The 17,261-nt window shown below is 41.8% G+C and overlaps 1 protein-coding gene across 6 annotated transcripts in view; it reads right to left on the minus strand.

The window, feature by feature from the left end:
* Window positions 1-17,261, minus strand: part of ENO4 (enolase 4) — a 412,386-nt gene that overhangs the window by 108,011 nt on the left and 287,114 nt on the right. For 4 of the 6 annotated variants that reach the window (XM_063617317.1, XM_055248024.2, XM_055248035.2 and 1 more), the window contains 6 exons: window positions 14,228-14,284; window positions 11,669-11,836; window positions 8,738-8,863; window positions 6,517-6,712; window positions 3,440-3,507; window positions 2,808-2,925 (listed from right to left, as the gene is read on the minus strand). In XM_063617317.1, the coding sequence (XP_063473387.1) occupies window positions 2,808-2,925; window positions 3,440-3,507; window positions 6,517-6,712; window positions 8,738-8,863; window positions 11,669-11,836; window positions 14,228-14,284 (733 nt within the window). Of the gene's footprint in view, window positions 1-938; window positions 1,269-2,807; window positions 2,926-3,439; window positions 3,508-6,516; window positions 6,713-8,737; window positions 8,864-11,668; window positions 11,837-14,227; window positions 14,285-17,261 lie in introns of those variants that run through there. The other 2 variants (XM_055248014.2, XM_063617327.1) reach the window with 2 other exon arrangements.

Here is a 17,261-nt window from a genome sequence, read left to right on the forward strand (position 1 = left end):
CTGAGAGAGTCTGCGCCTGAGCCAGTTTCAAATCATAGCTTTGAGAATAAGGAGTTGGGTCTGTTATGAGGAAATTAAGGTCCCTTGTTAGTACTCTTTAAAAGGAGAGGTCCTCAGTGTGCTTAGTAAAAATTATAGAATTTATCAGAAGTCTAAACTCAGCCAACTCCCCTACAGGTCAGTACATAGCAACTTATATAATTTTTAGGAGAAGCAAATGGTAATCCTTTTAACAGAGACCCTAAATCATATAGAGTGGTTGGATATTATTATATCTATATGTTTGTGTCTGAATAGGTTTATTTCTGCTACTCCTCTGCTATAATCCCAACACTGGCTTACAAAAGAGGCAATTCAGGCAACGGATATGTCACATCATTTTTTATCACCTGCGGATTGCTTTTTAAATGCTGTAGTATAAATAACTGGGCATTTAATAACCTTGAGAATATTTATTCATTTGCTGATATGCTTATTCATTTATACTCATTCTTACTCCAAAAAGGATCTAAGAAGACTCATAAAGATAAAAATAATACAAGAAAAACTAAAATTTAAAAAGAAGAGGGAATTAGGAAAAAAGGAATCAAGGGTAGGAAAGTGAGATGAAACTGGCTGTTAAAAAAAATAGTGACGCTCTCACACTTCTACGTGAGGTTGGCTACAAAAATGTGTCAGTGCTTTTCAGCACAGACATGTAGAATAAACACAGAAGATGGACATCTGTTCCCAGCACAGAGAGCTTCTAGGGTCATTAGGTTTTTGTTCTCAGAGATACTCTGATTGGTAAAGGATGGGGTGTTTGACTGAGTGTGGAGTTGGCAACAAAAATATTGGCCTCTTTTACTGGAGCGTGTCCCTGAAAAATGGACAGGAAAGCTAATAGACAAAATCCACATGGAAGTGTGGTGGCTGCAAAACGAAGTTCACAGATAGAATTTCAGGCAAAAACATCATATATGTAATTTACCAAACAGTGGAATTAGAAGAATAAAAACCACAAGAGTTGGTGAAGTTGAAGAGGAAACTCGATGTGGAGACATGGCGCTGTACTTCAGACCTCCCGGTCTACTAAAACTGATGGTGTGGCTGGAACCTGGGGTATGTACAGCCCTATCCAGAGGATGCTTCTGTTTCGGCTGATTCCTCTACACCCTGTGTGGGGAAGGTGGGCACCAGCGGCTCCCTAGCTGCAGCAGCCTCAAGTGCCTCCGCAGCCTTTTCAGCTTCCTCGTTAAAGTAAAAAAAAGTGTGTTCTTCTTTGAAACCTATTTAAAAAAGTAACAATAAAGTTTACTGTCTAATCCAATGGTGCCAGTTTTTATATATTACATGAGTTGAAGGAGATCATCTTCAGTACCAGTCCAAAGGTGTCACATCACCATCGGAAAGGATTCCAGAACCATTTACAACTGGGCCTATCTTTGGTTATGTTTAATTGTGCCATACAGATGTTCTGTTCGATTTTATTTGCACTCTCATTCAACATTCTGGAACATCTGATGACGCATCATGGACTTTGGGCAGAGGCTTAGCGGAAAGCATTAAGAGGAAGATGATAAACTGGGGGAAAGGCCAGTATTGGGCATGATACAAGCCACTGCCAGCTGACTGCTCCCAGGGAAATGATGGCAGGCGTGGACCATTCCAGTCGGGTCCTTACATGTAAGTATTGATAACATTCTAATGGCTGAGCTTTGCCAAGATCTCCTACTCTAAAGTGGGAGTGGAGAGATTTATTTTTCCAGTTTTTGGTCCCTTTAATAATGATTCACCAAGGCCAGTGTCAGAGAAATTCTCCTCGATCTGTTAATCTGTTGTGGAATACTGAGGGGGCTGCACTGTCACCACAGAGGGGTGGAGCCTATGGTCACCAGAGTCCTGTTGGATGCCCTGCAGCAGCTGTTTCCTTCGTGGTAACGTCTGGCTGGAACTGGGATCAGTCATTCAGGGAAGCTAAGGCCTCCACAAGTCAGGATGTCCGGAAAAATAATCAGATATGTGGAACAGTATAATTTTACCTATTTGAAAAAACTAGCCCTTCTACTACACACTAAACAATACAGACTAACTTTTGACTGCCCTTACATGACTCAGAACTAGTCTCCCAATTATATCTTTATTTTCTGAATCCTAGGATGCATTTCAAGACCACTACATATGTTAAACATGACAAGTTTATAATCACAGTTTCTATTGGTCTCTTTAAATGCCACTGCATGCTATATGCCTCCTTTTGGCCATCACAGTCAGTAATATAAGAAAATAAAAATGCATATTTGGTGTGTTTCTCTCCAGTTACCCAGTATACAAGATGCTTCAAAACATGCAGATTTACAAAGATTCGATTTCATTAAATGATTGATTTCTCTTGAGACCTTAACCTTTCCAAGGTATGTTAAAGTTAACACACTGCCTACTTGTTTTTAAGTAAAACGATTTGTTTCCAAGAACCCTCAGGAAAGCATCTGCCTTTAACTTTAATGGGCTGTGCAGGGAAACCTTAAGTGTAATTTGGACCATAACAAAAGGTAGCCTTGGAAATTCCAATCAATTAATTCTATTGAAAAGTATCGTGCAGCCTGTTCATCAAGAAAAAGGGCGAGAGTTTTAAACATTCAGGTAAACAGATGATCCATTAAGACAACAATATACATTGTGGCAAGTGCCATCCTAGTTTTGTCAGCACTTATGTATGGTCTTTGGATTCCCCTGCCCTCCTGCAGAGGGACTTCTATTCCCCCTCTTCCAATCTTTGTTCTCTTATTCATGGCTAAGTGAAAACAAAGCAAGAAAGCAGCGCATACCCAGTGTTCGATTCTGGACAAGTTCTTCCTCTATAGTGAGAAGGCGGTTGTATTTAGTCACTCGTTCACCACGGGAAAGACCCCCCAACTTGATAAACCGGACACCAAGCCCAACAGCCTGAAAGGGGGGAAAAACTAATTTTAGATGGAGGAGCCATGTCTTGCTAAACGACAAACAATTCTTTAAAGAGAAAGGAAACTGTCACGGTGTGCTGTTTGGGTTTTTCTCTTACTAGTTTTTTTATCTTTACGTAAGCACAGTGGCCTACAAGCTGAGAGTGCTGAAAGGCAAACAGATGATGTGACTGACTATCCATCAGGCACTTTACTAGTCACGTAGGCATGCTGATTTTATCTGAGAACGTTCTGGCCTTTCTCACTTCATTTTAGGAGGAAAGATCGCAGGTGCACACCCCAGTCATTTAAGTGTGCTCATCATTTTCCCTGGACTTCAATTTTTCTTCTTTTTAAAAGTTCAAAGATTAGCTCTTTGCAAAAGGTAGCTATCTGGGAGGAAGCAAGTCTGTTTCATAAAAGGTTACATGACTTTCTCCACCAAAGACTGCATTTCTCTGAAATACCAATTCGTGATAAAAGCAGTGTTTGGCAGTTGACCAGCATTCAGCACTTACCAAATCGACAAGGCTGTCATCAGATGATTCTCCTTCTGTACTTCCAAAGACAGTGATGTGCTTCTTACCTGGAAGAGGAATTTCTTTCAGTTTTATACAGTGTAGAAAGTTAGGATACATGTGGGCCTCTGGGATCAAAATGAAAAATTTCTCAGATTTAAAACTTCCCTGTGAAGAGTAAATTATTTGCCCACCTAGGATTCTAACATTTGCATTTTTATTGCCCTGCTTTTGTTTGTTTACCCGCCAATTTCAGTAGCTTAGATGCTGTAAATACTAAATGAATACTGTGTTTCATTAAAATTAAGATACATGATGGCTGGGTGCGGTGGCTCACTCCTGTAATCCCAGCACTTTGGGAGGCCAAGGCGGGTGGATCGTGAGGTCAGGAGATAGAGACCATCCTGGCTAACACGGTGAAACCCCGTCTCTACTAAAAATACAAAAAATTAGCCGGGTGTGGTGGTGGGCGCCTGTAGTCCCAGCTACTCGGGAGGCTGAGGCAGGAGAATGGCGTGAACCCGGGAGGCAGAGCTTGCAGTGAGCTGAGATCACGCCACTGCACTCCAGCTCTGGGCAACAGAGTCAGACTCCATCTAAAAAAAAAAAAAAAATTAAGATACGTGATTTGTAAGATGTACTATTATTACCACTAAAAGGGGTTAGGGAGATGCTCAAATTAGATTGACACATTTCTAAGACTGCGGCTATAAGACATGATTCAATTTTTTAAATGTTCAGTGTAGAAAAATGCATCTTTGAATCAGTGAAATATGGTAAGAGTAACTTGGAGTTGGTATGCCTACGTAATGGCTTTCTCCTTTCATTGTGTAGAATTTTGTTCAAAGGACTGTCATTCCGAATGTTTACTAGAAGAGTAGTATTGGTAGTAATCAATCATTTGAGGGTCTTGAAACCCTTTGAAATGTGCCAGTCTGTGAAGAGTGCCAGCCAGAGCTCTTCCTGCAACCAGTGTTTGCATTGCCTCCTATCATCTACCACCCACAGGCCAGCCCTGCCTGAGCATCTTCTTCCATCCTCTGGCACCAACCCAGGCCCCTGGCTGCCAGTCTGGCTCTGAGTTCTGCTCCAGCTCTGAGACCAGCTTTCTGTCTAGTTCCTGAGACCCACTCGTGGTATTTGTTTCATGCCCTCTGCATAAGTGTACAAGATGCCCATGAACTCAGTTTGTAGTCTAGTGGGAGACCCCAGTCATTAGGTAGTTGTACAAGTGACTGTGGTCAGTATTACAAAGAGGAAATATAGGATGCTAGGAGGAAGATTCAGAACAGAACCAGTTAGGGATAGGGGAAGGCAAGAGTGGCTGAAGACATTTCATTTTAGCCAAGACCTGAAGGATGCAGAGCCAAGTATGTCAGAGCAAAGCATTCTGGTCCAAAGGAACAGCATGTTTAAAGACAGGTGGTCAAGAGTTGTGGGCAAGTGAGATGACTATAGTGTCATGGGAAAGTTGCCTAATCTCTCCAAGTCTTGTTTTCTTATCAATAAAGTGGATAGTGTCTACTTCACAGGGATGCTGTAAGGATTCTGTCCAGTTCGCAAATGCCTGACCCATTGGTCTTAAGTAAAGCTGCTCTCCTCTGGCATCCCAGATGCACTAGCACTGGAGCCCTGCTTTTCACCCGTCGTCCCCTGATCCCCATTGCTGGGCTCCTGTCCCTGAATCCCAGCTTGTTGACTCAGGTTCTGCTTCCCGAGGTTTCCCTGATACCCCACTGCCTTGCCAACCTGCTTGGCAGCTTCCTCATGCTGCATGTTAGTAGTGAACCTACCCTTGCCTCAGGTCTCTATACTGACGGAAAACTGCTTCTAATCTGATCTTGTTGCCTGTTTTCTAAACTGCTCAAGTAGACCATTCCCTGCAGTGGATGATCTGGTTCCAAATTCTGATCCCTCCTAGACTTCCCCAAGTAATGCAAATTAAAATGGCCGACTGGTGTCTGGATATATTATAAATAGCTAAGTTTATTTTCAATTAAGTAATTCCTACATCCTTACTATGTACTTGGGCCATGCCTGTGTGGAAGAAAGAGCTGTGGTCCCTGTTAAGATGCTGACTCCTTATCTAGAATCTAGAGCATAAAGTGGTAGTAAATGATAGGAGGAAATTTACAATACTGCGGTAACGTGATGCAGGCTACATGTGTTCTGCCCCTGCTGTTCCTTGGCTGTGCTTGGTGCCTTGGCTTTGTGAATGGTGAGCTATTTTTCTTAGCTTGAACACTACATTGTACCCGGAAGCCTGACCAGTGCAGATGGGTACCCAGGTGTTCCACAGTGCATGATTCAGGATTTGAGACCTGTTCTTTAGCAGTAAGAGTTGGGGTACTTCTATGGGTTTCTACAAATTAATTAATTAATTAATTTTGAGAAGGAGTCTCTCTGTCGCCCAGGCTGGAGTGCAGTGGCGTGATCTCGGCTCACTGCAGGCTCCGCCTCCCGAGTTCACGCCATTCTCCTGCCTCAGCCTCCCGAGTAGCTGGGACTACAGGCACCCGCTACCACACCCGGCTAATTTTTTTGTATTTTTAGTAGAGATGGGGTTTCACCATGTTAGCCGGGATGGTCTCGATCTCCTGACCTCATGATCCGCCGGCCTCGGCCTCCCAAAGTGCTGGGATTACAGGCGTGAGCCACCGCACCCAGCCAGGTTTCTGTAAACTTAAAGATTTTCTGTAGCCCAAGCTCAGAACCTAAAGCAAATTGATAAATGTGCTGAAGGCTATGCCCTTTCATGAGAAATCAGCCATTAGTCCTCCTGTTACAGGCAGAAAGGCTCTCCCTACTGTGAAGCTGACAGGGCAGTGGCCTTGGCCATACCTCTGGTAGCCCTCAGTAAAGGGGATGAGCTTGGACTTGGGCTGTTAGTGGAACGTAGTCAAGGGAGTCAGTAAGCTGCCTTTTGTGTTCCAGCACTAAATCTCTCACAAATAGTTGGACTTTCTTTTCTTCCAAGATTTCTCCCATGCTTTTTAGTAACTTTGATATGCTGTGTATTTTGGGTTTCTTGTATAACCAAGTCATTATGAGTCTTTCAGATGTATACTTTTACTCACTCTCAATCAGATTGGTTATTTCCACCAAGTCAGACATTGTAGTTTGGTTTGTGTGTTTTATGATCAGCCCATTGGATTTGGGGATGCTGATGTTTCCTTGCTCTAGAAGTTTAGAAATGCTTTTGGAAGCAGTTCCTGCAATTATGTAACACCTGGAACCAAGTGCGTGATAGATGCTGTCCCATTGTTCAGAGTCCTGGGTAAATATTTAAGAATTGATCATTATAATGCATTGAACATAATTACAAAACAACAGGAATAATATAGCACATATCAAGCTCACACATTTTTCCTGAGATGCACAAAACAATTTTCTTTTACTTCTGTTCCTGAATGACCCTGTACCACAGCCACACAAACTAAGAAGCTTTGGGGAACAGAAACTAATAGTGAATTTGAGCTTAAAGGTTTTGTGAATAAAATGTTAATATACTAAATGCTATTTCTTACATGGATTTTAGAGTTCTTCAGACCCAGGCTATTCCCATCCACTCTTGTCTATAATGCTGCTAAGGATTGGCTGGATGGATTTTTCTGATATTTCTGATAAACAGAAAATGGAAAAAGAAAGGCTGCAAGGGCTCTAGTCCCTTCTCAACGCCCTTACTTTTATTGGTGAGACTATCATATGAAATGAAATGCTTATTTTAAAATTATACACATACATATGCATGTTTGTGTGTATATGTGTGTGTGTGTTTGTGTGTGTGTGTTTGTGTACAGAGTCATCCTAGGCCTTTGTACCAGATTTCAACTTACCGCATTAGACCACACAGTTTCATCCTATCACATGAAAAAAGCTGTGGTCAAGGCTGGGTGCAGTGGCTCACATCTGTACTACCAGCACTGTGGGAGGCTGAGGCAGGAGGATCGCTTGAGTCTAGGAGTATGAGACCAGCCTGGACAATGTGGTGAGACCCCATCTCTATAAAAAATACAAAAACTAGCTGGGTGTGGTGGTGTGCCTGGTAGTCCCAGCTTCTTGAGAGGGTGATGTGGGAAGATGGCTTGAGCCTGGGAGGTCAAGGCTGCAGTGAGCTGTGATCAGGCCACTGCACTCCAGCCTGGGTGACAGAGCAAGACCCTGTCTTAAAAAAGTATGACCAGAGCCTCAGGACAGTCATGGCAGGGCTGGTATGGCAAGGTTAAGGAGCTAAGCTCAGCCAGTGCATTCTGCGTATGCTGGTGTGGAATGGAGGCTGTGAAAGGGAGGATGTGACTGAGACCCTGGGACTCCACATCAGGACCAGCATTTATATCATCCTCCAAATCAAAATAGTTGTGTTATCTCAAAGAAGATATCTGTTCAATCTATCTGTTCAATCTATCTGATGGTTCTCAAATTTATAAAATCAAGAATTTAAATTTTGGAGTGTAAGTTGGGGGAAAGATGGTCACATAAGCTTTGGTCAAATGCATGAGTTTTAATAGATCATAAAACCTCAATATCTCAAACCCTTTAAAAATATGGCTTTGCAGGCCGGGCACAGTGGCTCATGCCTGTAATCCTAGCACTTTGGGAGGCCAAGGTGGGCGGATCTCCTGAGCTCAGAAGCTGGAGGCCAGCCTGTTTCTACTAAACCTTGTTTCTACTAAAAATACCAAAAATTAGCTTGGTGTGGTGATGCGCGCCTATAGTCCCAGCTACTCGGGAGGCTGAGGCAGGAGAATCACTTGAGCCCAGGAGGCAGAGGTTGCAGTGAGCCAAGATCGTGCCACTGCACTCCAGCCTAGGTGACAGAGTGAGACCCTGTCTCAAAGAAAAAATGGCTTTGTTACTTTTATGCATATATAGTGACTGGATTTAGGCTGAAAAATATTTGGCCATATAGAAGTCCTGTTTCCCTGAGCACATGAAAATGATATACGATTAACCTATTGAAGCTCCAGCCAGCACAGCAGGGGGAGCTTCCATCTGTTAGGTTGCTTGTAAATATACAGGTACTCCTGAAGGGCTTGCGAATAGCGTGTTTCATTCCCCAGACAGGCACACTCCTAGGTAATTGTGTTTTTCCTATTCATTTTCTTAGTAAATGCCTTTTCTCATAAATACTGAAATAAAGCAACTCAGCCCCAGACCAAATTACAACACATTTTGAATGACAGAGATCCAAAAGAATGAGATTTTATTCTCTGTTTTGTTATGAAATATAAAAGGTGAGTCCTGCCTATCTTATGGCATATAAAATATGTTATAAAATATGGAAGGTAGGGTGCTTACCTCCTTCCTGAAAGGATCAATTAAGGCAATAATTGAAGGGTACTGGTTGATCAGATCCACATACAGGTCAACCATCTCCGCTGCATTTTTGTATGTGCCCATGATCACTTCATACTTTCCTTTATTCTGATATATGTCAGGAAAATATTAAAATAAGGGATAAACAATGAATTCATCAAATCTCAAAGATACGTTTCAGATTCCTTTTCATTTGTTTTATATAAGAGGTTGTAAACAGGTTCTTTTCAGGGCACATTGACCTGAGAAATCTGTCCATTCTACTTTAAATATCTTAAATATTAACCTGGGAAATCAAGTCACCATTCCTTTTGATGCCCTCTAGGGTTCTTCCCACAGACTTCAGATGGAGCCTCCTACACAAAACACCAAGAATTACAGAGTAGGAGGGGAATAATCTGTTAGACTTGGCTGCCTGGGTAGATGGACAATAACATAAATTCACAAAATAAGCAGAATAGCAATGCTAACCTGCTCACTCACTAGACCCTACCATCTTTCAGCTCACATTGTATGAATAACTTGTTTCCTTTACTGTAAATATTCTAAAGCTTGAAAGCGAGGCTAGGCTTTTGATATACTAACAACCAGTGTGAAAAATAATGTGATTTATGTGAGGCATTTCTTTCTCGAGTAGCATGTACTTTCTAGTAGTAACGATATTGTCCAGAAGGTAGAATTCTAGTGCAACATTCATTTGAAGTCTGGAAAGCCCCTAAGTCATTAAGTATAGAAGTAAACAGGGCTGAAGGATCTAGAATAGCCTTTCTGCAAAACAAAGCACCCTTCCTTTTAAGTCTATGTTCAGGGATGGTACCTGGTATATTTTGGCACTGGGAGGGAGGTGGAATGCAACAGAGTGGCTGTTTGGTTTGCTAATGCCTTCCTGCTGCTGCTAATGGAATGGATTCCATTGGAATTAAGCAGCTTCCTAAGAAGACCATAACTGAAGGGATTTCATACTTCTTTCACCTTCAAAAGCAGCAAGAACTTTTAACTTCTATAATGCAAAGCTTAAAAAACCCTATCTTGTCAGTGAGGAAGTGCTAATGATTTTGAACTAACAATATTGTAAGAATTATCTGATATCAAGCTAATACATTTTACTGAATATAAGCAAGAAATACCCATTCTAGTTAGCACTAGCAGTCAGTATATTCATAGTTCCTGGTATATGTTGCTGATGAAAACATGCAATTATTTTTCTTAATGGTATGCCTAGGAACCAATCATTATGTGAAGAATAGGAAATTACTTTAAATATTCTTTTATGTGCTTAGTTTCTTTGGAAAAGTAAAAGAACTTTTAGACGTCAGCCAAAATTGAAGGTTCTTATATAGTGTTCAAAATTTCCTTTGTAAAGTTAAAATCACAGTTAAAGCAGAATGCTATTTGGTCATGTCCCCTGAATTTGACATAAATTACCAAGTCACCATAAATGCTTGGCAATATGCTGGGCATTTCATAAAACGTAGACTCAGCATTTTTGTGTATTTGAAATTGGGAAGTGTATTAGTTGGTTCTCATGCTGCTAATAAAGACATACCTGACACTGAGTAATTTGTAAAGGAAAGAGGTTTAATTGACTCACAGTTCCACATGACTGAGGAGGCCGCACAGTCATGGTAGAAGGTAAAGGAAGAGCAAAGTCATGTCTTACATGGCAGCAGGCAAGAGAGAGTGTGTGCAGGGGAACTCCCCTTTATAAAACCATAAGATCTAATGAGACTTATTCGCTATCATGAGAATAGCATGGGAAAAACCCACCCCCATGATTCAGTTACCTCCCATGACACATGGGAATTATGGGAGCTACAATTCAAGATGCGATTTGGGTGGGGACACAGCCAAACCATATCAGGAAGTATATGTGTAAGACAGAAAACTAATAACTTTCCTAACATACCAGTTTCCCAAGTTTAAAGGTAAATTGCTGTTGTATTACCCTGAGGAAGTGAAGACTAGAATGTTGCTTGTTTTTTGTTTTGTTTTGTTTTGTTTTGAGACAGAGTTTCACTCTTGTTGCCCAGGCTGGAGTGCAATGGCACGATCTTGGCTCACTGCAACCTTCGCCTCCTGGGTTCAAGCAATTCTTTTGCCTCAGCCTCCCGAGTAGCTGAGATTGCAGAAGCCCACCACCACACCCAGCTAATTTTTTGCATTTTTTGTAGAGAGGGGGTTTCACCATGTTGGCCAGGCTGGTCTTGAACTCCTGACCTCAGGTGATCCACCCACCTCGGCCTCCCAAAGTGCTGGGATTACAGGTGTGAGCCACCGTGCCTGGCCGACTAGGATGTTTTTTAATGAACCTGTTTTTCACTCTTTTTAGAATCTTTCTCTTCAGGTGGGTGGTCCCCAGGTGGAGTCTCATCGCATCACTAAAGCTCTGTCCTCCTAACCCAGGCTGTGGCTAGCACTGTGATGTGTTTAGTTGGACGAAAACATCTTCTTCATAAACTTCAATAACTTGGAAATTTTCTTATATTTAAAAAGTCACAGCATAAATTCTAAGAACTACATGTCTGGAAGGGCCTATCACGTCATAAGTTACAACTCATCCAGTTTTTAGGCTCGACAAATTCAGCATTTATCAGCCAAATGCAGTTTGTTAAATTATTTTTCAGTAGCTTTCAGGATTGCAAGGTAAGTAACTCATTTGACTCATCTTTATTGTAGAATTTCTATATATAATAATGACATTTTCTATTTAAAAAATTTTATGGTTATGTTATTCTGTGGTCATTAGCTAATTTGGTTTTCTCAGTTCCATTTATATTTGGATCCTTCACACAATATTAATAAAAAACAATAAGATCTGTTTGGACAATATTCAGATAAGCTCTTTTTTTCTGAGTTCTAATTTAAAAATCATGGATCTCAATAGGAAGTGAATGTTCTGAAGTGGAAACTTACGTAGTCCATCAGCTCATGTCCAGCACAGTTGATAGCTAGATGCAGATTTGTTCCCAGTTCTAGCCCCAGGTTTGCACAGACTTCCTGTATTAGAAGCAGTGGCTGTTCTATGGAGTCACAGTTAATGGTTAAACAGCCAAGATGGGACATCTTGCCAGTGATCTGCTGCTGCAAGATCAAGAGATAATGATGCATGTCAATACAGCACATTAAGGTTCTTGGCGCTTCCTGTGATAAGCATGGTTTATGATCAGATATAGCTCTGCAAAGATCAGTCCTTTGATTCTCAATCCTACTTAGGATTGATTCACATGACTTAGGGCATATGATTCCCCTGCAGTATCGGGAGTATTCTTACTCCTGAGGTTTCCAAGTTTGGCCTGGGAGCACACTTTTCTCTCTTTAGTGTGTCTGTGTTCTCTCTTTATGGATGTTGCCATTCCTTGTACATGGGGCTAGGCTGAGTCACAACTACACGGTTGGTGACTCTTCAGGTCCTCCCTGTAAATGTCTACCCTGTCTGTCTCTAGCTCTGCCAGTCCTTTTCCTCCAAACCTGCTCTTTCCTACATTCTGTTTTCTTCTAGATAAATGCAGCTTTTAAAAGCATAACCCTCCTTCAGGAAAAGTTTCATTTATTTATTTGTTTTGAGATCATGTCTTGCTCTGTCACCCAGGCTGGAGTGCAGTGGCTTGAACGTGGCTCTGCAGCCTCGTCTTCCCCAGGCTCAAGTCATCCTGTTTTCTCAACCTCCTGAGGAGCTGAGACTACAGGCATGTGCCACCACACCTAGCTATTTTTTTTATTTTTTGTAGAGACAGGGTCTCACTGTGTTGCCCAGGCTGGTCTTGAGGTCTCGTGCTCAGCACTCCCAAAGTGCTGGGATTACAGGCGTTGGCCACTTTAAAAGGATTGAAGACTTCCACTAAGAGGATGCAATAGTGAAGATGGATTTTAGTGGAAGATGATTTCAGGACCCACATAACCCCAAGGAAAGACAGCTACTGCAAAGTCAGCCTTGATGTGCCCTCGCCATAAATTGCCACTATGCAATTATAAATTGAAGCAATATCAATGAATCTGAGGGCTTAAGGTAAGGGGTGTGTGTGTGCACCAAACTCAATGACAAACATGAACCGGGGAATGAATATTCTGTTTTGATTGGTGATAACACTATTTTAATGTCAATGAGAGGAAACTTTTGTTTGGCAAACAAAGGAATAGTTGGGGAAATTTTTGTCCATCAATTGAGTTTTGTTACAGAGCCTTCTAAACTATGAAAGCATCACTTATTTGGTGCTTACTAAATGCCAGGTACTGTTCTAAGCACATTACATAAAGTAAATACATTTACTCCTTACATCATACAAAGATATTATTATGATCTCCATTTTACGGAGTTAAGTAAGTTGAACCAGATTTTAATCCAGGCAATTTAGCTCCAGAGTTTATACCCTTAATTCTTGTGTGGCTGCCTCTCTGGAATCTATACTCTAGACTGTTTCTAACAGGAAAAAAAAAAGTAGTAGTAAAGCTCATTACAGGGAGGGCTGATGTTGGTCTAAGTTTCCCAGCACGCAGAGAACCACCTGCTGGAATGAAGGAACAGCACTGAGAGTTGGTGGCTTGTTTACCATCTCTACCTCTTGCAAGGCCTAATATTAGAAGGCTGTGCTCATTCCAACATATACAAACTGTTGACAGGATTTTACTTACTGCTGTATGTGTTCACACATTTCTCTTCTCTCTCCTAATCTTGAAAAGAAACTTCATTTTTTTATCTTTGCCAGGTCTTCTCCCTTCCTTCCTAGCCCCTCTTCTTTTGACTTCAGCTGACTCTCAACGTACCTAACATCAGGGTGGGGCAAGGACTGTTCGCTCACAAAGCAAAGCAAATACTGCAGATGTCAGCAACCTTCACCCATATGCACGCTCTTCAAAGTTCTTATTGGCTCTTCTATTTATATTGTTGAAAGTTTAGGCTCTAATAGATACATCTATCAGAGCACTCACAATCACCAACATGACTGACAGATCAAGTTCAGCTGGTCTCCCAAGGCTCCTGAAGCCAGCGCAGCTAGTTTTGACAAGGTGGACTGTTCGCCTCACTCTCCTGGCAAAATCGGAGTTCCTGCAATGGTTCGTCAGAAATGATGCTTCGGTGCCTTTGGGGGACCAGATGGAAGGAATAGCCATCTTTTTGTGCTTCTTGTTTTTCTCTTTGTTAATAATAAAATGTAAAACATCCTATGTGCCTTTCAGCTAGTTGTCAGAGAGATTCGACTTCCCAAACACTTCCCCTATAGGGTCCAATGTAACCCTACATCTCATAAATGCTTCCTAGCCCTGTGAGATTCCAGATGGTCAGGCAGCCCGTTGCTGGAAGGCAGGGGCAGCATGATACTGCAGCTCTGGGGGTGCCTGGAGCAATGTCACTATATGGTTTCCATTGGCCTCAGTCCTGGTCTTGGAGCAAAAAGTGACTATGGAAGATTAAAAGGGACAGGAAATCTATAAACAGTGTCATATGGAAGGATGGTAAACAATATATAGACTTACTTGACCTCTTTTGCTTCCATCATGCCCTTTTTTTGTCTCTGCTTTTGGAGGAGAGGGCTGTGGGGCAGAAGATAAAAATATATCACCTGGAATTTTTAGCATGGCTGTGGCAGCAAGCAAGCTTACTGCTCTGGACCTGACCAGCCACACTGAATCTCACACACATGTGCACACACACACTCATGCACATAGGGATGATTCCAGCCACTCCTACTTTATATGCCACAAACTATTTCTCAAATTCAGGAATGTGTTTCCTTTAGTTCATCCTTACCCTCTGCCCCCAGTCATATATATGGGGTGTGTATACAGATTCATGCATTTCTATGCATATAAATAATGTGTTATTCACACATATATCATGAACTCCTGCTGTGTGCAGACACCCTTTTTCTGCAGGAGGATACAAAGTCCCCTCCTTGCCCTTAGGGCTTAACCCCACCGTGGGATTTGCTTTTACAGGCCCAACGTGTTGTTTTGAATATTCTCAGAGTGCAAACACTTTCTCCGGCAGGGTGGTTTTGACTTTGATTTGAAACAGTCAAAGGTCATTAAATCTGGTGAATCTGGTGGGTGTAGTGTCATGAGGTTAAAAGCAAAGGTAATTCCCAAAGAGGCATTCCCACATTTGGGGTATTGGGTGCATATTATTGCAAGGATCTAATCTTTTAAAGGATGCACTTTTGTGCTCAGCGGGTACTGGCTCTGTAAGCTGAGGCAGGATTGTCAAGCATAGGTATGGTTCACACTCAAGTATATGCACATACAGTGACCCTGAACAGAAGGGCAAAGGGAAGTCATGTGATGTGATCAGGGGACGATAGTGATTACTGGCTCCAATTCAGAATGACAAACATTAAAGAACAGTCTTGGTTTGCATTATTATTGGATTTCTCATGTTTTTTATGCTCCCTCATTGAGACTTTTAAACTGCCTGAGGACAGGAAGTATGTTTTTATCCCCTTTTGCATCTAGCATAGGGCCTTGCGACAGCAAAAAATAACCAGGGGGAAAAAAAAACCTGTAACATCTTTCTGTCTACCTTACTAAGAATAAGCTGTTAAATAATGGAAGTTAAAGTCTCCAGCCCCATCTCTGCCCCTTTTCTTTTAAAGACAGGGTCTCACTGTGTCACATAGGCTGGAGTACAGTGGCACAATCATGTCTCATTACAGCCTCGAACGCCTGAGCTCAAACAATCCTTCTGCCTCAGGCTCCCGAGTAACTGGGACAAGTGTGCACCGCCATGCCTGGCTAATTTTTTTTTTTTTTGGTAAATATTTTTGTAGAGACAGGGTCTCACTATGTTGCCCAGGCTGGCAGCCTTTTTAATCATAAAAAAATGCAATGTATTCTAGAATGGCTGTTCTCAGACTAAGTGGATTTAAAAAATGGCTAAAAACTGAAACAAATATAATCTTTCCTTAATAAGAATTAGGCTACTCAGGAGTTCCTAGGGAGAGTGAGTTATGCCAAAATAAATCTGACATGATGTAATCTGCTAATCTATGCCACCAGCCAAATAATGTCAACAGGATCTATCACTCTATTACTAAAACAAAGCATGGTGATTGCAGTAACCCTGGTTCCACTCCTGTCATCTCCTGTTTTAAGACCGTGGCTTTAGCTAAGGTTATCTACAGACATCTGTGGGTTGGGGCCTGCATGAGAAAACGTACCATTTCTTCAGCATTTTTTTTCTCAAAATAGATTTAAATTAAGACTTAATAGAAGAATTGGGGTAATGTTGGGAATGATCTATTATCACTGTAATCACTGGGAAGGATTAAACATCTTTCTATATTCAATTACTATGCTATAAATAGGTACCCTTTATTAGGAGCCCAGCAATTCAGCGTTCCTCCCATACAAGGCAGGCTTTTTTTTTTTTTTAATGGGACAGGATCTCCCTCTGTTACCCAGGCTGGAGTGCAGTGGCATGATCAGAGCTCACTGCAGCCTCAAACTCCTGGGCTCAAGCAATCCTCCCACCTCAGCCTCCCAAGTGGCTGGGACCACAGACGCATGCCACCACACTGGACTAATTTTTGTGGAGACAAGGTCTCGCTATGTTGCCAGGCTGGTCTTGAACTCCTGGCCTCTCCATCTCAGCCTCCCAAAAGTGCTGGGATTATAGGCATATGCTGCCACATTTGGCCAAGACAGGCATTTAAAAATTGTACAGATGAGGAAACCAGTGCATTGATAGGATATGTAAGAGGCTCACAGTGGCCGTTCATAAGTGCAGAGCCAAAATAGAAACCAAATCTGTTGCTTCAAAGATTGTGCTCTTTCTACTACACTACATAATCTTTAACAACTTAAACTTTGTGACTTCGAGAGCATAGTGATGGTTTTTGATATCTGAACTTTCTCTAAGTGCTTTACTGCTTTTCCTTCAATCATGAATGAACTAGTTGGAGCTATTACTAAGAATCCCACTGCAGCTTCCAAGCGTGTAACACCACATGGAAAGTCAACAGAAATGGGATCCCTGCTTCACACTATTGATATAAAGGCCAGGTGAAGTTAAGATATAAATAAATCTTTGAAACTATAAAAATGTTTGAAGAAAACATATTCTGTGATTTGGGGGCAGTTTAGCATCTGATTAAGATCATGGATTCTGAGTTTGAATGCCAGCTCGGGCACCTATGACCTGGGGGGTCTTGGGTGAGTGCTGGGCCCAAGGTTCTTAATCTGTGTAATAGGGGTAATAATAGTACCTACCTATCTATACAGTTATGCAGATTAAATGAGTTAAAGTATTAAAGCACTCAGGATGGTACGTAGTAGACTTAAAAAAATACTTGTGGATTATTAGTATTCTAGGAAGAGGGAGCCCCTTATGAAACAAGGCACACAAAGCAACAGCCTTAAAGCAGGCTTCCTCAGCCTTGGCGCTATTGACATTTGGGGCTGGATCACCCCGCTGTGGGGGCCGCCCTGTACATTGCAGGACGCTCAGTAGCAGCTCTGATCCCTGCTTACAAAATGTGATCAGAACCCTCCTTCCAAGCCAAGGCCACTACAA

Source organism: Symphalangus syndactylus, chromosome 2 (genome assembly GCF_028878055.3).
Source record: "Symphalangus syndactylus isolate Jambi chromosome 2, NHGRI_mSymSyn1-v2.1_pri, whole genome shotgun sequence".
In the NCBI taxonomy this organism is placed as follows: Eukaryota; Metazoa; Chordata; class Mammalia; order Primates; family Hylobatidae; genus Symphalangus; species Symphalangus syndactylus.